The sequence below is a fragment of the Suillus fuscotomentosus genome (genome assembly GCF_016647785.1).
Source record: "Suillus fuscotomentosus strain FC203 chromosome Unknown F5891scaffold_1, whole genome shotgun sequence".
NCBI classification, from domain to species: Eukaryota; Fungi; Basidiomycota; class Agaricomycetes; order Boletales; family Suillaceae; genus Suillus; species Suillus fuscotomentosus.
This window is the reverse complement of record NW_024539513.1, coordinates 2,303,548-2,323,582: the sequence shown is the minus strand read 5'-3', so window position 1 is coordinate 2,323,582 and position 20,035 is coordinate 2,303,548. Positions and strand designations below refer to the sequence as shown.

Below are 20,035 nucleotides of genomic sequence, written 5' to 3'. Positions count from 1 at the left end.
AAAACCGCGAGCCACTTTGAGCACGTGCACCGACCCCTATTAAGCGTCTTCGATACTGACGTTGTGATTCCATTGCACCTCACGAGACAAGCTCAGATTCCTCGTCCGACTAATGACAAAGCTGCTGTTGGGCAATGTCAAGTTTCTACCGATGTCATTCCGCTCTGCCTTAGCAATCACCGACCTGTACCACACTCAGAGAATATGATGATTTGTCCATATCTCGTGAATTGGGCTGTCAGCCTCCTTGTAATCGTTAATGTGTGCATGGAAGGAGAGAATATCCCGACTTTTCCGATCATCACGCTGTATTTCCTCATGCAGCCTACCAAACACATACGTGTACCAGTGCACTATGCAGATACATTAATAATACATCAAGTGAAGGTATAGAAGACCCTATGTCTTGTTTGCTCATGGTACGAGCACCAATATCGTAGGTATTGTGGCAACATATCACTAATCGCAGACCACGCCCCATCCTTTCCACTCTGTTCTACCCTCCTGGATATCAAGAATCTTTTTCCGGATTGCCGTGCCAACTGGACCCATCCCATCTCCAGGAATTACAATGTCCTTACCCTCATACCCAATTCTATCGCAATGGCCAACAATGGCCGCCGTGCCTATGGCTAATGCTTCAAGCAGTTTGCCCTCCGACGACCATTTGGCGAGGTCACTCATGGTATACACCGTTTCTTGTGGGTGTAAGCGGATTGAAATTTCTTTGTGGAATTCTGGATCGCCCGCAAGGGCAAGACATGATGCTCTAGTCACTCCAGGTAGAATAGTACCGTCCAGAGGGGCGGTGATAAGGTCCACGCCTTCAACCAATGAGTTCATTTATATATAAGACCATGTTCAATTCAAACTCACCGTCCTCATCATCCCTCTTGACTACAACGAAGAAGTTCATCGCTCCAGCCTCTGTGACTCTTCTGTCATCACCAAACAGCCAAAGAATTTGATCATAGCCTTTCTCTGCAGCAGTGCGTTGGGGCAGGAAGCCGGGTGAGTAGTTGCCAGCAACTTTGTGTCCTCCAGTTCCACCTGGCCACGCGCGCACATTTTCACTGACTGCAAGAAGATAAATAGGCTTCGCAAAGTATGGCCCAGTTGGCGATGCAATGACGTAAAGCATCGCATGGTCAGACGCCGTCAGTCCCAGACCTATATGCCAATTAGGTGAATACTTATACATTATCAACCTATTCCACGAACCTGGACTGGTTCCAATGACGGTAGGACGGATATACAAACTGTATCCCGATTCTTTGGGTATCCAGCGCCTATCAAGATTCACCAGACACTTTATGAGTTCTAAAACAGCATCCCCGTCGATGGTCTGCATGGGGCAACGAAGTCAGAGACACTCCTTGCATGAACGTCACAGTACTCACGGGAAGAGCGAGACGTGCACAAGACCTCTCCAGTCGACGCATGTTCATATCTGGGCGGAACAAGCGTATCTTATCGTCAGGCCCAAGATAAGCCTTCATACCCTCAAAGATATTTCCGCCGTACTGAAAGCAAGAGCACTGAGGATCAAGTGTAATGGGCCCATAGGGCTTGACCTCAGGCGCGGACCACCCTTTTTCAGGGTCATGAGTTGCAACAACCATGTGGTCCGAGAATGTCTGGTATCATTATCGTTGAGCGACATGAATATGATTGTCAGAAGTACTTGCTCACCTGGCCGAAACATAATGTCTCGATGGGCTGCAGGGGCTTCAATGTCGGTGCGAGCGTGATCTTAAGCTTGGATGCCTGCAACAGCGTTGGAGTTACACATGACTACGTTCAGCAGGCGACACTCACATCGAGTGCAGCAGGGCTTCCCGGGTTGGGAGACTCTCCCGTTTGGCCTGGGGCTGGAGAAGTGACGCTGTTTCTGTCACCCATAGCTATTGTGACCAAAGGAAAATATGCGAGATCATATAAGTACACTCACAGCATGACTATGAAGATATGACAAGAATAATGACTCGATCAACGTCGGTTCCGAGTCAGAAAAGTCTCGAGCTTATCAATATATGAACGGATCGGATCGGCTACTCTTCCAAATGGAGATCGTCTGTGCATTACGACACAAAGCAAGACCCCGCTACTCTCCGGTTGATGATCAGTTACTTGTGTTGATGGAGACATTGTACATTGTATAATGGTAGTCAGAGTCCTTGCTAGTGAAGCGTATGATCACGAGATAAGTCACGTGAAACCCGCCACTTTGAGGAACACCTGTGACATGTGTGCACTTAAGGAGTTTTGGAAGGAGGCACCGCAAGCTATTGAGGAGCTGAAGGAGGGAGAGGTGCTCGTCACGAGGATTGTGAAGGATGGTCAGTTGCGGGTGGTGTTTTGGAATGAGATCAAGCCGGGCGATGAGACTGCGGGGAAGCATGTTGAGAAAGGTGAGTTTGGTAGTGTGGGATACAGCGTGCTCACTTTGTTTTGAACAGAATTCTTTGATTCGTGGCATTCGTTGAAGGTGCCGAATGATGTTGATTTGTTGAAGGCGCTTGCATACTGGTACGTGTTTTGAAGTATCTCTTCTTGTTTGGTGTCTGATAGGTACGATCCAGAGGGGCTTCAGGCTACTGCAGAAGGGATACCGATCCCGAAGGCGCCGTCAAATGTAAAGAAGGGAAATGCTCGGCACCGCGACAGAGACAAGCGAAGATCACGAATACACATTTGAAGGAAGAGATTGGCCTTTCGAGAGATTATGAGAGGAAATGATCTGAGGATGTGCGTTTCTATGTTTCTGCACATATTCCTCCTCTTTACTGTGTCATGGGCGTACCGTTCGTTCGAGGCAGTGTCCAACATTTTTATTGGATACAGTTATCAGTTGTACTGCGAGGCGGCAGCTGCAAATGTGTGTTCTAAAACCAAAATAGGTCATTTCTTGGCAACAACTGTAGCTATATCAGCTATGCTTCTTCCCGCAGCCACGTTATGCAGCTCTCCCTTTGAGGGATAACCGAGGTGGTCGTATTTCCATCCCAACACCTTTGGTAAACTATTGTCCTTTTGTAGAAAGCGCAGTGTTTTCACTAGTGACTGGATTCATTCATTTGTTGAAATGACAGGTTCGAGGGAGCTAGATCGAACGTTCCGTCCTTAAATATATTAGATGAGGAATAAGGGAGCAAGCCGATACTGACGTTGTGGTTCCTTCGCGTATCAGATAAGGATACTGCCGGACCTGTCGTCAGTACTTAGTAATAAGCGTGTCCGAAGGTCCCAATGCAATGTCTTTGACGGTCACAATGCAGTAATCTCCTGTGATACTTTGCGGTGTCCTGAATGACGACGTGCTTGCTGGCAGCAGGTAAGAAAGTTTCAGTGAAACGCAGATGACCTTCGGGATAGTAACAGCGAGCGAGCATATTCGGCCGGTGACATATCGAGACATCCATGTCAAAGCCATTTTCCTGCTGGACTGAAAAAGTACTGCACGAAACTTTACCTGCTATGATGACCGTCGGAAAAGTGCGAGCACCATCAGGAAGAGGTTGTAGGTCCTATGCACATATTTGCCTTCATCGTCAATGAAGTTGTCTGCTCATCCAATAGTGTCTATGGAGTTGCGGTAGTGTGTTTCTGACGCTGTACAGAATGAGGATTCAGTCCGTGTCACGTTGTCGAAGCGCAAGGATAGTCTGGGATGCTCACTGAAGCATGTTTGCTATTCATGATTGCACTCAGCAAAATGAGATTTGACTGGGAATTGTACACGATCTCTACGCCATCATTCTGAAGTTTGAATTGAAATTTTCAACTGAAGACTCTATATCTCCCACCTTTTAAAAATGTCGGAGAAAGACTCGGAGCCGCACTCGAGTGCGTGACATGGATGTTTAGTTGAGAATTTGAAGATGCTGATATCCGATGGTCAGCTGGGTGTATCCCGTCACCACGAATCCACAACAAGGCATATTCCATTCCATAGCTAGACCGTTTAGTTATGACTGTTTTCTTCTTATACCTTCTTCATAATCGTGTTATATGCGTTAATATTGTCGTCGTCGTCGTCCTCGCCGAGGTGGTAAAGTTAATTAACTTTTCTGCCGTCGGAGTGTGAAATTGGAGTTGTCTCTCGAAACGCGACTGGGTGTCTCAGCAGCTAAGTACATACCAGCTCACGCGCTCGCGCCTCGTTCTTGTGGAACGTGGCAGATCAAGGTAATGAAACCCTTCTACAACATATGCGTATCTTTCATCCAAAAAATGGGTACTGACAACGCTCTTGGTCAGGTTTACTACACAAGCCACCGGAAAGCTATCCCGAGACGCTTGGCAGGTGCTGCTACCGGGTTTTGGAAAGGAATAGGCTTTTCAACACCAAGGTTTTCAAATTCTTCATCTGCTTCTGTCTCGTCTATTGAACCGCTGGATCGTCCTGAATCACCCGCCATGTCCACTCCAGATGTCCCCACAACCCCTCTGACGAATTCAAACGGTGCCCTCCCACATGACAGCCCTGTAGATACACCTCCTCCCTTTGACACCTCACTCTTTAGGTCATATCTCGTGTCGCTCTTGCCACCGGTACTTGGCGCTCTACCCGAGGACTTTGTAAGCATGTTTGATGAAGAATTCGACGAGAGGGTCACTCGCTTTGCGGCAGAGGGCGGAGGCGTGATTTACGTGGTGAAAACGAGGGACGAAGCAGAGGGTGAGCTTTTGCATCCAGTTTAAAACCTAACCTGACGTGTACTAGAGGACGCGCCGCAGACTTATTCATACCACCTAACTTCGCATCTGACCTATTCTTCTACGAGTGTTACATCACTTGCACTCATCAAACGTGGTCCTACCCTGGATCCTCTGACACCTCTTGCCACGCAACTACATATCCTCAATTTGTTTGGAGGCGAAGAAACGCCGTACGAGAGTCTACATGCCGTCGTGAGCTGTGGTGTTAAGCCCTGGTTTGATGCTTTTGTCGGAGCACGGGGTGGGGGCAAGGATGGGGATAGTAAAATGGGTATGTCTCAACTTTATTGCTTTGGCTTCACTCACTTGTGTTTATAGGGATACCCATGACCAAGAAGAAGTTTGCCGAACTGGAATTGTCATTATTGCACCTTCAACAGAACGTGGAAATACCTGAGACGCATTTGATCATTCATCCAGCCATCCAGCGCGCTGTAGAACAGGTCGGTTTCTCAGTGACATCAGTTTTCCGAAGGCTGAAGACGATCACATTAGGCTCATGCTTCAGGCGCACGTCCAAACATATCACACATACCTCAAAAGCTCCTAAACGAAAGTTCATTCCTCAACACTTTACACGGACACGTCAACATGTGGATCAAGGCTATTCAAGCAGTCACTAAGCTTTCGCGCGACGTTTCCTCTGGTACTGCTTCGCAAGAAATCAACTTTTGGCTGAGTCTTGAGCGGGCACTGGAGGGTATTGAGGCGCAGCTACGCAGCGATGAAGTGACCATGGTCATGGAATGTCTCCGAAACGCGAAGCGATATCTCGCAACAGTCAGTTTCATGACGGATACTGGCCTGAAATCTTCTACGGATCTTGGTGCGCGTTGTTTCTGGCATTGTCAGTTGGATGCTGACGAGTATCATCAGTGCACAAATACAACCAATTGATGAAAGATTTCCCTCTCAATGAGCTGTTATCTGCGACAGATCTTGAAAAAATCCAAGAATCACTGGTACTCATCTTTGGACACATCAATCGCAAGCTCAAGCTCTCGCCCTACCCAATCCGTCGGGCACTACCCCTCGTTGAGGCAATTTCTCGTGATTTCAACGACCAGCTATTGCGCGTGCTGACGTCGCATAGGCTGTCGTATACTCCGTACGAGACCTTTGACCGCCTACTCGGACAGACCATGAACATCTTCCGGACGTGGGATGATCTTATCAAGGAGTTCACAAATGTCGCTCGCGAGGTTATGCGCAAACGTGGAGAGAAGTTTGTCCCCATCAAAGTTGTTGCTGCACACGCGAAACTACAGGAGCGGACGAGGTATCTGCGTGACTGGAGGAAGCAGCACGAGCAGCTGGCGGTGATGACCGGGCCCACGAAGGGTTTGGGGAGCATGGCTAAGGAGGTGGGCGGAATGGACATGGAGGAAGAAGTGAAGGAGGCGTATGAGGTGGTGAAACGCATCGATGTTCTCGATGTTTCTGTTGGTGAGTATCTGACTTTGATATGTCGCTGTTGAAGTCACCTCACTCTCTTTGCAGAGGGCACGGAGATCTGGGTGGCTGCTGAGAACGCATACAACGAACGGGTTGCAAGGGTTGAGAACCAAATCATTGCACGGCTACGCGACAGGCTAGGCACGGCAAGAAATGCGAATGAAATGTTCAGAGTATTCTCTAAGTTCAATGCACTTTTCGTTCGCCCAAAGGTAGTTCATTTCGTGGGACGGTGTAACACATGTCTAAGCCCGTATCCCACAGATTCGTGGAGCTATCCAAGAGTATCAAACTCAACTCATCGACTCAGTAAAAGAGGATATCAAGCGCCTTCACGATAAGGTAGGCAGCACACTCTTGTATTGTCTCCGTTACTCATAATGACTATCAAGTTCAAAACGCAATATCGGTTATCTGAAGCCTATCACATGTCGCAAATGCGCGACCTCCCTCCAATAGCAGGTGCCATCATCTGGGCTCGACAAATTGAGCGACAATTACTCACCTACATGAAACGAGTGGAGGATGTGCTTGGCAAGGGCTGGGAGCTCTATGCAGAGGGTCAGAAGCTTCAGTCAGAAAGCACCGCATTCAGGAAGAAGCTAGAGACACGGCCAGTGTATGACGCCTGGATGCAAGACATCAACCGACGCGACATGGGTGTCAATGGCCGCCTCTTTGAGATCGTGAGATTACGGGGAGGAGGGTTCCAACTAGCGGTAAACTTCGACCCCCAAATAATCACACTTTTCAAGGAGGTTCGTAATTTGCTATGGCTAAACTTCCAGGTCCCACACGCGATCACGAACATGGCGAAGGATGCGAAGCGAGTATACCCTCATGCTGTCAGTCTTATGGAGACTGTCAGAACCTATGGGCAAACTCTGGATCTGGTGGAGAATAACATGGGCATAGAGTGGTTGGTTGCTGAATATCGGAATGAGGCTCAGCGGATGGTTGCCAAAGGTGATCAGATTCGAACCGTTGACACATCGGCGACCTGACATTTTTTGTCCAGGTATGAACATCAAGTGGGATTACTTTGTCAACCAGTACGATACCGCGCGGTACGTAAGCAGTGCCGATGGACGCGAGAACCGACATATCCAATTCGTGCGGGAATTTGCGAGTGTTGTGTCTATCCTACAAGATAAGACCAACAACGTGATTGACCTTTATCGCAACATTCTTCGAGCAGTCGAGGATCTCGCAACATGCCCTTATACTAGCGAGGCATTCTTATACTAGCGAGGCATTTTCAGATCTTCTGGGCAAGATTCAAGCTGCTGTGGGTTCCTCTTCGTCATTATGGTCTATGTGCTAAGTGTATGCAGATTGATCGCCTGAATCTGGAAGGATACGCTAATCTTGAACACTGGGTAGCTGACCTCGACAAGCGGATAGAAGGGATATTGCTTCAGCGGTTGGGTTATATCATCCAAGTGTGGTGTTCTGAGTTTGATCGGACAGATGATGTTGATGCTCGCCGGGATCCAATGCCTTTGCGTGACATCACCAACAAACGACGGGCTGGCAAAGGCGGGAACCAGGAGAGGGTACGACATGTTGCTGCTCGCAACGCTAGTACTGACCCAACTTCACAGGCCGCCGAGGGCAACATGACCGTAAAACCTATCGTTCACGAAATTCGGATACAAAACCAAGTGATCTTCCTTGATCCGCCTATAGAATATGCACGTGCGACTTGGATAAAGCAATTGCATGACTGGTTAGGTACGTATGGTATGGTGTCTCCAATCGTTCAAATCCTTAGTGATTTCTTGAATAGGTGTTATCTGCCGATTGAGACGTATTCAAAGTTCTCGATACGAGATTGGTTTGCAGATGCAGGGCACGCAAGTGTCAGAAACAACATATACTTCTCTGGTACGTATCTCCCACAATATGTTGAGACTATCACATTCTTAGGAGCTCTACCCAGCTCACACGATTCTCCGACAACACCCTAGAGCGACCATTTTCTCTCATAGAACTCAAAGTTCAAAAGCTCAAAGACTATGTCGCCAAGTGGTTACAGTTCCAGTCGCTGTGGGATTTGGAGGCGGAATATGTCTTCAATCGATTAGGGGACTCCCTCGCGCATTGGCAGCAACTTCTGACTGAGATCAAGAAAACACGGGCGACATTTGACACGTCAGAAACGCAACTAAGTTTCGGTGTCTGTGTCGTCGATTACGAGCAAGTCCAAGCCAGAGTCAACGCCAAATACGATGCGTGGCAACGGGATATTCTCAGTCGTTTCGGTGTGAAGCTCGGAAATGCGATGAAGGAGATGCATGCCTCGATCATGAAGGCGCGAAACGAGCTGGAGCACCATTCGATAGAGGGTTTGGTTGGAGGAGCACGAAGATTTTAAGTTGTGGTACATGCTTTTTTTTGTGATACCCATCCATATATCGCGCCGTTCGTTACTTGGACCTCACGCTGTTTCGTTTTTCATGCCCTTCATGTTCTATTGTATCGGTTACACGTAAATTTCTGTAATGGATCCTGAGGCCTTGAGGACAGCCCGAGTTTGGCCCGAGTGATGGCGTCTACGCCTTCCCTGCCACTCCCTTTTTTCTGTAAAAATGACTCGAATTACCGTACGTATTATAATAGAACACTTCAAGTTCAGATCGAACATAAAATTTGGGTCAGCATCGTTTATTTTGCTTTGTCATTTCGCCGTCTGCCGAAATGTGTTTTTGTTCCAGTGTTAAAATTCGAAGTGAAAATGCCTAATCTTCCAATTACATTTTGATTTCAATCTCCCTCAAAGCAAAACTCCGATGCCGCCGATGTGTGAGGTATCCGCGCCGTCCTGTACGCTTCGCATTTAATCACGCAGCATCACATGCACCCCCCGTTTTTCGCACACTCAGGTTCTGATTACTCAACGTGGCCTAGCAAAAGCAGTCGTTATCGCAATTCATCACGGTCTTAGAACGCAGCCCTCTCTGGCATGCTTTGTAAAGATTGGGCGTGTGCTATGCCCGCACCACCTGGTCATGCAGTAAGTAAATGGTGTTAATAGCCAATTATACACCAACAATGGCCTGAGCGAGTTCTGGAAGGGGTTTGGACCTGGTACTTCATTGTTCCGATCGTATCTTTTTCGATGGCGCAGCGTCTTGGTAAGTGGAGCCCATTGTTTGTTCCGCTCGGATCGCCGTGTCCCTTGCTGATTTTAATCCAGCGCGGAGGTTTCATCGACAGATATTCTTATCGGTTGATGTGCTTGATCATGTGGTTCGTAGCTTGTTGCAAGGCCACGTGGGCGTAATGTTGGTATCTCACTTAGGTGAAGGTTATAAAATGAAGCAGTGAATAGCGGCCTGAAAGTAACCCTGCATATCAATGTCTCATCCAATCCTGTCAGAATTCGATATCGTTTTTGCTGGAGGTGAGAAAATATTCTCTTGTGGTGGTTTTGCCTCTTCACACATTATGTATAGGTGGTGCTACAGCCTGTGTTGTTGCAGGTCGCTTAGCTGCATATGATCCCTCGCTGAGGATCTTGATTCTGGAAGCGGGTCAACACACCCTTAACAAACCTATTCATGTGCAACCCTACCAATATCCCTTTAACCAAGCACCGACGAGCACCACGGTCACGTTCAACATCGGAAATCCATCTCCTCGTCTCAACGGCCGTGCACCAATCGTTCCCTCCGGTCGTTGCGTTGGTGGAGGCTCGTGTGTGAATTGTGCGTAGCATACTTGTAACGATGGATACGACTCTGATGATGAGACAGTCATGGTATACACTCGTGCACCTGCTTCAGACTATGATGATTGGGGAGTCAATGGTTGGGAATCTGAAAATTTGATTCCCCTCATGAAGAAGGTCTCGAATGCGTTTTCAAGTTATTTGTTCGAATTACTTATACTTTCAATTTATAGCTAGAGACATATGAAGTGCAGCCCGGTCATCCAACTCACGGCTATAATGGGCCTATCAAGGTGTCCTCTGGTGGGTGTGAAGTAGGTGTCTCCGACGAGTTCATTCAGGTCGGCACGACCTATCACAAGAGGCACTATGCCGACGACACCAATGATCTGGAAACATGCAATACATACAGTGTGAGCCATGGTTTTTTTCTCTGACGGCGATTATTAACTAGATGTGTCTTAGCCATGGCGGAAGTGAGTTGCTGCATTCGTAGGTTTTGCTAATTTTTGGCTCATGTATAAAAGGTACATTGATGGGACAACCGGAAGGCGTTCGGACGCGGCTCACCACTATGTCTACAACCAAGCTCACAACCCAAATTTACAAGTCTGGGACGGAAAGCGCGTGAAGCGTATCATCTTTGAGTAAGTAGGTGCCTGAGATCGCGGTTGCAACACACCATTGACGTCTTTTCCCAATGAAAGAGACAAGCGTGCTGTAGGTGTTGAGTTCACCAGTGACCCAGTATCTTGTCCAGACGCGGATCAGTCGTCGAGTATTGCGAGAGCACTGAAGCTCGTTGTTATCTCTGGTGGAGTATTCGGTTCCCCGACCATTCTGGAGAGATCTGGGATCGGTGCCGAGGCGGTTCTCAAGCGATGCGGTATCCAGCAATTGGTGAATTTGCCTGGCGTCGGAGAAAATTATCGAGGTGCACACTTATCTATATATTCTATGAGTTTGACTTAGGACGGTCAGATCACAATATCGTCTTTGTTCCATACCTGGCTGCCGACGAGGCTGTTACCATGGACGCTCTCTGGCGCGGGGAGAGTATTCTACAGGGTAAGCATGTTCTCCCTAAGATTTCAGCAATTTACAACTACCCAAATGTAGAAAGTCTTGCACAATGGAACAGCAGCGGAAAGTCATTGGTTGCACAAAAGTTAGTGCAAGTCATCGCTGCTAGTATTGTGCTGATTGGTATCTCAGTGGCATCGATTCAAAAATCAAGTGGCGTCCTGATGATGAGGAATTGAAAGTCATGGATCCAGTTTTTCAACCACGCTGGAAGGAGTTCTTCAAGAACCGCCCAGACAAGGCTGTTGCAATATTTAGTGCTCTTGCGGGGTGGGTGTATATTGCCTGACTTTGATGATATGGAAATACTCATAACAGTTAGATATGGTGCACAACTCTCGAGGCCTCTCATCCTTCCTCCTCGCAACTACATGACCGCCGGTTATTATACAGTACTGCTCTCCGTCTATCTCATGGTTTCTTTCTGAATCTCTTTGATAGCTTTACCCCGTGTCTGTTGGAAGCGTTCATATCAATGTAACAGAGAACGGCAAAGAAGGAATGGACTTTACTACAGGCTTCCTAGATGAGTGAGTGGACACATTCATTTTAGGGCACTTTGTGTGATTATAATACTCCGCGTAGTTCATCTGATATTGTTCCTCTTGACTTCGGGTACAAAAAGACACGCGAAATATTTCGACGCATGGCTTCCTATCGAGGTGAAATCGCTGCTGGCCATCCTGATTTCCCAGAGGGAAGCGCTGCAGCCTGCAGAGAAGCGTCTGGGCCGGTGGACATCAATGCACCTGACATTGTTTACACTGCCGAAGATGACGAGGCGATCAGTCAATTTCACCGCGACGTCGGTAAGTCCCGACTTGCCATCTCCATCGTCACGGTAAAATACTGAAGTGAACTTTAGTGCAAACAGCATGGCACTCGGTGTGTACAGCTAAACCTTCCATGATTTCATATCTGATCTTTGTATTTGATCTTTGTATTTGTAGCTTGGGACATGTGCCATGAAACCAGAGGAGGATCGGGGAGTCGTCGATGCACGGCTAAATGTATATGGTGTGTCAATTTACAGTGTTCTGCCGGTCAGTGAACCAAGTTCACGGTCATTGACCGGATTGCGTGGGAAAGCTGGCGAACTTCGTCGACGTTCATCTGAACACGACTTTCAGGAGTTTCCTGGTCCTACTGTAACGAACTATACTATATCTGGTCAATGCTAGAATCTTTGATTATCCTCGTGCCGCTTCACATATCATTACTCACATAAACGCATGGTTTTCGTGTGTTCGGTTCAAGGGTACGTTTTAAGGCTTAGAACTCGAAGATGGACTCCCGACTTTTGACACACCATGAAGATCGGCAAGAGATCAAACCAAGGATGGTGGTGGGATCACTTCGTGGAGCACCCAGGTTATGCTGTCAAAGACCCAGCTTCTATGGTCAGTGGAAAGGCAAAGGTAGTGTGTGCAAGGCTCTATGAGCAACGTGTTGCGCATGAGCAGGCAATGGATGAGCAGCAGGTACACTTGGGCCAGCGAGATGCACCAAGGGACGAAGTGGCAATAGCAGGCACTCGTACGCAAGTTTGTTTTATAGCTTTCTGTTACTAACTTAATGTACTAGTTTGGGCTAGTGGCCCGAATGATCCCCAACGCAACTGAGACACTCACCCTTCTGGCAGAACTCAAGATGTATGTTCACGAAGAGCATGTACGCAACGATGTGGTCAAGAAGTGGCTTCAACGCCGGTACTGTGACACCGAGGCCACTGACAAACCAGAGCCTACTCAAGTAGTTCATGCAGTTGGCGACAATCTATCAGGAGAAAGCAGCGAACGGGAGCCACGCAGCCTCGCTTTCGAGAGGCGAGGGATAAGTGATGTTGCAGCAGACCTTATCCGAGCTGTTCAGGAGGAGAAGGAGATTTCCACCACAGAATCAATGCACTCAGTCCCCATTGGTGCTGCCGGTGCCGGTGGTTCATTCTCCCGCATTGCTATCAGTGACTTACTCGACTATTCTCGTGCGGAGGAATAGTTGGGATCTTTTTATAAAGTCGCTATTCGAGGTTTGGATGCTGAGCTTGAGTTATATGAGCTTCTTGACTTAGATGCCGAGGGAATTGATGATCCAGACTTTCCTCAAGTTGATGATGTTCTTGACGAGTAGATAAATGAGCAGTGCTACCAGATGTTATAGTAGTAGTAGTCGAGTACTATCCATTCTGCGATTGTTGACGCACCGTGTACTGCGGCACTTTGAACCTGCTTCATCGTCCAATCAGATATGATTATCTAATATTCAAGCAGGACATCTGGCACTGCACGAGTTCAGTTCACTTGCATTCATGGGAAAGTTCGCGGCTGAACGTACGTTAACTTTGATAAACGTACACTGACCGGCAGAACACTGCGCAGATATGTCCATTTCTCCATTGAATGTTGGCACGGTGAGTACTGAACAGGGGATTTGTTGATGTGCGATCTCATGATATATACAGAACACGTATTCGACGGCACTTCTTATCGGCGAGCGGGCTGCAATGATCATTGCCGAAGACTTGGGTATTGATTGCGTGGACGTGACTAGGGCTCAGTTTAGGTGATTTCTCGTGTGTCATATCGGCGACTACATGCGTGTACTGAGCCGAGCTCAATCTATCACACGTTCAATCCAAGTGCATTTTATCTCGTAAAACACTACGCAATCATTCATGTCTTCAGGAGCGAGTCGCGGTACTTTATTTTTTGTTTGTCAAAGTTTCAGTGGCCACAGGAATATATGGTGCTGGATCAGTTCAAATATTATACACACCCGAAACTCTCTCACACACATACATACGACACACACACAGATGCTGAACACACACAAAGCTCTTGTATTGCAGAAAATTCAGTAATCTTTAATTCTACTATGTCGTTCTAGCTAAGGCGTCTTGAATCATTAGGCCGCTGCAGCCCTGGCAAATATCTCACTAGACTACCTGCCAACCAAGCCATCAGATTCGTATACACATGTCTTGTATTGTAGAAAATTGAGTACTACCAATGAAAAAAAGCAAAACTGGTGTGTTACGATCCACACGGGTAAACCTGCGGGTGTCTCAAGGTCAACCTGTACCCGTACCCGCCATGGGTACGGGTATGGATACAGGTACATACCCATGGCGGATGTACCTCAGTGCTTAGCGCACACGCCCGGTGCACGTCAGTGAATGCTGACGTGGCTCGAATGTATGCGGAGGACACTGGAGAGCGCCAAAAGAGTGGAAGGAGGGACGAGACAGGAAGAACGAGATGGAGGGTAAGATGCAGTGTAGGGCGCGAGTGGTTGTAGTAGCATGCTGCAAGGTTAAAGATAGTAGTAAGCAAGGGAAAAACATGCGCACCTGGAACAAGCGGCGAACGACTGAGAGCAATGAGCGAATGGGCGAGCAGCGAATGACTGAGATCAGCAAGCGAGAGAGTGAGAGCAATGAGAAACGCACCTTTGCCGCTTAGAGCCTTAACTGCACCTAATGCCATCAACCTCCAGTGGAATGTCAGACCTCATTCCAATCACTACAACCCTGCAAGAGTTAGCTTGAAGGGGTACTGGTATTGGTGGTTATCATGAGATGAGAGTCGAGCGGTGGTGAAACAAATATTTGTAAGCACGCTCGGCAGTACCCGCGCGTGGGTAACGGGTACTCAAGACTCTGACCTGACCTGTGCGGGTTACCTGTACCCGTGCAGATCCCTAGCTAGAATGACATGCTTAGTAGACTTAAAGATTACTGAATTTTCTGTAATACAAGACCTTTGTGTGTGTTCAGCATGTGTGTGTGCGTTCAGCGTCTGTGTGTGTGTCGTATGTATGTGTGTGTGAGAGTTTCGGGTGTGTATAATATTTGAACTGATCCATATGGTGCTGGATTCATTCAACTATTCAAACACATGAAATACACATACAGACACACGTCACATGCACACACAGTCATGCATTCACATACTAGGGGCCGGCGTTGCCGACTGATAACCTTGCTCCGGTTGTTCCCGCGAACGAATCTAACTTTCGAACTTCTGCATAAGTGGTCATTACTGGTACGTTGTTCTTTCTGTTTGGTTTGCTTCAACCTCCCTCCCTATGATGCCCGGTGTAGAGAATTATGCCTCTCATGGCGTGATATGGTGCTTTACACTAGGAAGTACATAGCACGAACTTGTAGCGTCACTCTGTGCACTACCCACAGCTATCTCTATATGACGCGCAGCTTTCCCGCGCAACGCGCGCCATGCGCGCACCATTCCCGCGCTTCGCGATGTATACGCGCGCGCGCGTTCCTGCGCTTGCGCGCCCTATAGCGCCAGCCATTCAGATGCATCCATCCACTGTCCACCAAGCTTCCTAGTACGTATATTTCCATTTCCTTTATTAGCATAGTTCCACCTTTATTTTTATCATAGTTTCTCACTCATATATATCCTTACATACCTACTCGGTAGCGCTTCGGCTCCGCATGACCGCGCTTAGGCGCGCTATATAAGCGCCAGCAGTACATACTATTACTTAACTTACTTTTTCCCTTTAACTTACTAGTTATCACCCACTATTTACTTAGCAGTACATAGTAGAACTCCATTTTGTCTACACTTTGCATCTCTCTTTTCTTATATTGCATCATATTATCACTTAAGCTTAGTCTCTCTTATTACCGCTTACGCGCGCGCGCTTTCCCGCGCTTCGCGCTAATACGCGCGCGCTTTCCCGCGCCTTCGTACCTTGCGTGCACCTGCGCTTTCTCGCGCTTCGCGTTGCCGCGCATACCTCTAGATCTTTGCTGTACTCACCTCCCCTTTAGGGTCGAACGCACTTGTCTCCTCAAGCAACGCAGACTAGGCAACGCGCGACCTTACAACTTTTACAGATACAGTCAGGAGCTTCTTTTGTTCCTCATTGTATTGTTGTTTCTACAACTGGAGCCCACCGCGAGGGGAGCAGTCAGCAAGATCTAGTTTTGCGCATCTTAACACATACAGGTCAATCTCTTTGCATTTTCACAAGCTAACCAGTTTCTAGTCACGCATTCTCGCGCCTTGCGCGCGCGCTTTCCCACGCTGTGCGCCTCGCGCGCGCACCTTTGCACTTAGCACAATTCGCACATATAAGGTCAATTTCTTTGCAATTTCAAAAGCTAACCATTTTCTAGTCACGCATTCTCGCGCCTTGCGTGCGCGCAATAGTTCCCACGCCTCTGCGCCTTACGCGCGCACCTATACGCCTCGCGTGCGCATGCGCCTTCGCACTGCCTCAATGCCTTATAGATTGCCCATCCGCGGCACAGCAAACGCGCCCAAGTTCGACGGCACTACAGACAACCTCGCCGAATTTATTGACGCATATGAGCAGCTTGCTGATGAAGCAGGACTCCAAGGACACGACCGCATTAAAGGTATTATCCGCTACCTTGAGCGCGACGATCGAGAACTATGGGGAGGTATGCCAGAAGCGGCAGTAAGTGATTATGAAGCATTCATGACAGAAGTGAAGGTAATGTATCCTGGATGGGATGGTAAAAGACGCTACGCGCTCGCGGACTTGCGCGCTATCGCGCGCGAATACGCTAACAAACCAATGACCTCTTGCACAGAACTCAGCAATTACCTGCGCGCATTCAGGAAGGTTATGCAGCCACTCATGGATGAAGACCGTATTGGAAAGGCCGAACGCGACCACCTATTCATGGAAGGAATCCCTAGCGATGCTCAGGCGCAAATTCGCTTGCGCCTTATGATCAAGTTCCCTGACCACCATCCATACGACCCATACCCATTCATGGACATCTTCGCAGCTGCGCAGTTCCTATTACCTGCGCGCGCTTTTCCCGCGCCAAGCGCACCAGTAAGCGCACCAGTTAGCGCACCTGTGGTAGCGCCAAGCACACCAGTGCAAGCTAAGGTAGCTAAGTACAAAGATCGCTACCACGCGTGTCGCGCAACGCAGGATACGACCATTAGCGCTAATGCAACAGCTGGACTCTTCTATCGCGCACCCTCAGATGTTGTACTTGACAGAAAGCCACCAGTTCCTATTCACGTGCCTCGCGCGCGCGCCTTTCCCGCGCCTACGCGCGATTTACGCGCACCTCAAGCATCAACTGCGCCAGCATGCAAAGCTATATCAGACTGCATTACTTTAGATCACGAACTCGAACGCGCGCTCGCAAAGCGCGCTGCAGGCGCCTCTTCACTATCATCCTCAGCAGCATCATCTCTTTCACAATCCGCATCATCTCCATCACCATCAATCGCATCAGAAGTCAGGGATGACTCTAAACATCTATTGCACACTAACGCGCCAGTTGAAACACGCGCACCTATCGCTATCGCATCGCACGCGCCTATCGCTATAGCCTCGCCATTAGTCAGGGATGACTCTAAACATCTATTGCACACTAATGCACCGCTAGAAACACGCTCGCCCCTCGCTATCGCATCACTTAAGGAAGAAACCTCGCCAATCGCACCATCACCATCACTGCTCGCATCATTAGAGGTCAGGGATGACCCTAAACATCTATTGCACCTTAGCGCGCCTATAGAGGAGCCTCCTACCGCATCAGAGGCTCAAGTTGCACCTTGCATCAACCAGAGTTTGTCTCTGGAAATTCCAGATGTCACTCGCGATCACGCGCACATCGCACTTTTTGCTTCCAGTGACTATCGCATGCCAGTAAAGCATCCATGCATCACGCCATCTAACCACCAAGCAGAGCATGTCTCAGGCGACCCTGGCGCGACTCAGGCGCACCATATTGCGCCTGAGGACGCGCAATGCGCGCGCCTAGAGGCACGGTATATTTTTCCTCATCTTGTTTCGCATTTTTTGTCTTTTTCATGTTTGAAGCTCTTAAGGAGCTATATGACGCTTCCAAACACTTTAGGTTCATCTTTGCACCACCCCTTGTTCACGCGCCATGATTACGCGCATCGCGCAATACGCGTGCGCGTTCCCGCGCCTTGCGCACTCATAATTTTAGCAGAGTTTTCACGCTACCGCATTTCTATCGCTTCTCCCCTTCTAAACCGCATTTCTATCATTCAACACAAAGTATATTTCAATCAGCCATCCAGGCGCGACTTAGGCGCGCGCCTGACACATACATATGCGCCTAACTCCCCTATCATCATCTTTAACTTTGCACTTCCCACATTTATTCACATTCTGCGCGCTTTTGCTTACCATGTCAATTTCATTCCTGCGCGCCTTGATGCGCACTATTCTCCTTCACCTATGCGCCTATTGCGCCTTGATATACCACCCTTACAGCCCATTGGCGCAACATTTGCGCCTAATTCTTCACTATACATGTCTCTCGCTAATGCATTTGCAGAGAAATGGCCGTTCCTCGCGTGTTCGGCCAATATAATTAAATTCGCGCGAAATCACACCAAGGCGCGCACATCGCGCGCATCCTATCAGCTTGTAGGGCGCCCCTACACCCCTTGCAGCGCCTCCCATTGGCGCGCCTTCAACCTGCAGCGCGTTGTGCAGGAATTCATTCTGCCAGTTACAAGCCCCCCCCAAGCGCGCCAGCCTCGCTCATTCCAACCCTACCTTGGGTAAAGCGTCAGCTCGCAAGAGACGCGAAGCGCGCTAGTCACGCGCACTCGCACGCGCTCAAGGAGGAGGATCAAGCGCCTCAGCCGCGCATCAAAGGAGGAACATATACCAACACTGTTTCATAGGATATTGTTTGTTTTACCCTGGGTTTCGTCCAGCGCTCTTTCATTTCATTTTCTCTCATTATAACACTGTCCAAAAGACTAATAACACACTGATATATATGCATATAGGGATTGCCTAGAAGAACATAGAAGAAAAACAACCATAGATCGTGCCCGCCTAGCTCAATAGTATTATTTTCTCTTCGCACGCATGACGCGGCACCATGCCCCTTTTTACCTTAGAACGCGCACATATGCGCGCAGTCTTCCCACGCTCACACGCACATACGCGCGCAATATTCACGCTGCCCATACGCCTCGCGCGCGCACACATGCACGCTTCCCGCGCCTTGCTCATAGGAAGGTGTAGATGTTGACAGCTGCACGAAGAAGACAAGTCGGATAGGACATCCGCAAAGTCTACCATTTTCCCTTCATATTTTCACATATAGTTTTACTCACAATGTTCAAACCTTTAGCATCTAATATTTAGCGCGCCTAGCAGGACTTGGTCTGGACATGGATTGGATCGCTCCTGGACTGCGCCACTTTGCATCATACCCACCATACAACACATGCGACAATCACGCGCTTTCTCGCGCCTTGTGCGCGCGCACTTTCCCGCGCTTTACGCCATATGCGCGCATCTCGCCCACACCTTGCGCGCCACATCCATATCACTCTCGCATCATTGCCCCACACCCATGGCATATTATTCACATCAGAGTCACCCTCGCAATCCACCATGCTATGCTCCATTCCCGCGCCTTCATGCATAGCGCGCGCACATTCTCGCACCTCGCGCATACCATGCGCGCGCACCTTCCCACGCCTTTGCACCTTGCGCGCGCCTGCGCTTTCGCATACATTGCATATCACGCGATAATTCCTGCACTCGCACATTCATCACCCAACAACCAAAGCATCGTACAAGCATCGCACTTGCATACTCTCACGCAAAATCCTCACCACGCGCGCGCTGAGTGGGGACACTCAGAATTTAAGTCCCTGGGAGATGTAGAGACTCGTGTGTCTCATGGTGTGATATGGCAGGTTTCACTAGGAAGTATACAGCACAAACTCGCAGCGTCATTCTGTGCGCTACCCACAGCTATCTCTATATGACGCGCAGCTTTCCCACGCAATGCGCGCCATGCGCGCACCATTCCCGCGCTTCGCGATGTATACGCGCGCGCGCGTTCCTGCGCTTGCGCGCCCTATAGCGCCAGCCATTCAGATGCATCCATCCACTGTCCACCAAGCTTCCTAGTACATATATTTCCATTTCCTTTATTAGCATAGTTCCACCTTTATTTTTATCATAGTTTCTCACTCATATATATCCTTACATACCTACTCGGTAGCGCTTCGGCTCCGCATGACCTGCGCTTAGGCGCGCTATATAAGCGCCAGCAGTACATACTATTACTTAACT

The 20,035-nt window shown here is 48.6% G+C and overlaps 4 protein-coding genes across 4 annotated transcripts; 3 read left to right on the top strand and 1 right to left on the bottom strand.

Moving 5' to 3' along the window:
- Positions 1-290: 290 nt before the first annotated feature.
- Positions 291-2,392, bottom strand: F5891DRAFT_994888 (aminotransferase). Its single transcript, XM_041378316.1, has 7 exons — positions 2,285-2,392; positions 1,819-2,234; positions 1,693-1,767; positions 1,401-1,637; positions 1,222-1,345; positions 877-1,170; positions 291-824 (listed from the first exon to the last, which is right to left on the bottom strand). Exons 2-7 carry the CDS (start codon positions 1,900-1,902, stop codon positions 460-462), a joined length of 1,179 nt encoding a protein of 392 aa, XP_041234380.1. The 5' UTR covers positions 1,903-2,234; positions 2,285-2,392; the 3' UTR covers positions 291-459.
- On the top strand, positions 2,120-2,618 carry F5891DRAFT_994885 (uncharacterized protein). Its single transcript, XM_041378315.1, has 3 exons — positions 2,120-2,387; positions 2,446-2,529; positions 2,583-2,618. Exons 1-2 carry the CDS (start codon positions 2,162-2,164, stop codon positions 2,484-2,486), a joined length of 267 nt encoding a protein of 88 aa, XP_041234379.1. The 5' UTR covers positions 2,120-2,161; the 3' UTR covers positions 2,487-2,529; positions 2,583-2,618.
- Positions 2,619-4,079: 1,461 nt separating this feature from the next.
- Positions 4,080-8,984, top strand: F5891DRAFT_994878 (dynein heavy chain, N-terminal region 1-domain-containing protein). The gene is given in 15 exon segments (XM_041378314.1): positions 4,080-4,188; positions 4,261-4,681; positions 4,727-4,993; positions 5,041-5,165; positions 5,218-5,548; positions 5,599-6,168; positions 6,223-6,389; positions 6,442-6,519; positions 6,570-7,143; positions 7,196-7,410; positions 7,430-7,465; positions 7,512-7,733; positions 7,782-7,911; positions 7,967-8,064; positions 8,120-8,984. 14 exon segments carry the CDS (start codon positions 4,420-4,422, stop codon positions 8,552-8,554), a joined length of 3,510 nt encoding a protein of 1,169 aa, XP_041234378.1. The 5' UTR covers positions 4,080-4,188; positions 4,261-4,419; the 3' UTR covers positions 8,555-8,984.
- A 553-nt stretch (positions 8,985-9,537) lies between these two features.
- F5891DRAFT_938447 (GMC oxidoreductase-domain-containing protein) lies at positions 9,538-13,499 on the top strand (the record flags this gene model as incomplete). The annotated part of the gene is made up of 16 exons (XM_041374163.1): positions 9,538-9,583; positions 9,636-9,887; positions 9,936-10,027; positions 10,084-10,261; positions 10,347-10,497; positions 10,558-10,784; positions 10,832-10,918; positions 10,970-11,018; positions 11,066-11,190; positions 11,252-11,325; positions 11,375-11,463; positions 11,519-11,742; positions 11,799-11,818; positions 11,884-11,965; positions 13,300-13,343; positions 13,395-13,499. The coding sequence occupies 16 exons, from the start codon at positions 9,538-9,540 to the stop codon at positions 13,497-13,499; spliced, it is 1,845 nt and encodes a 614-aa protein (XP_041234377.1).
- Between the last annotated feature and the right edge of the window lie 6,536 nt (positions 13,500-20,035).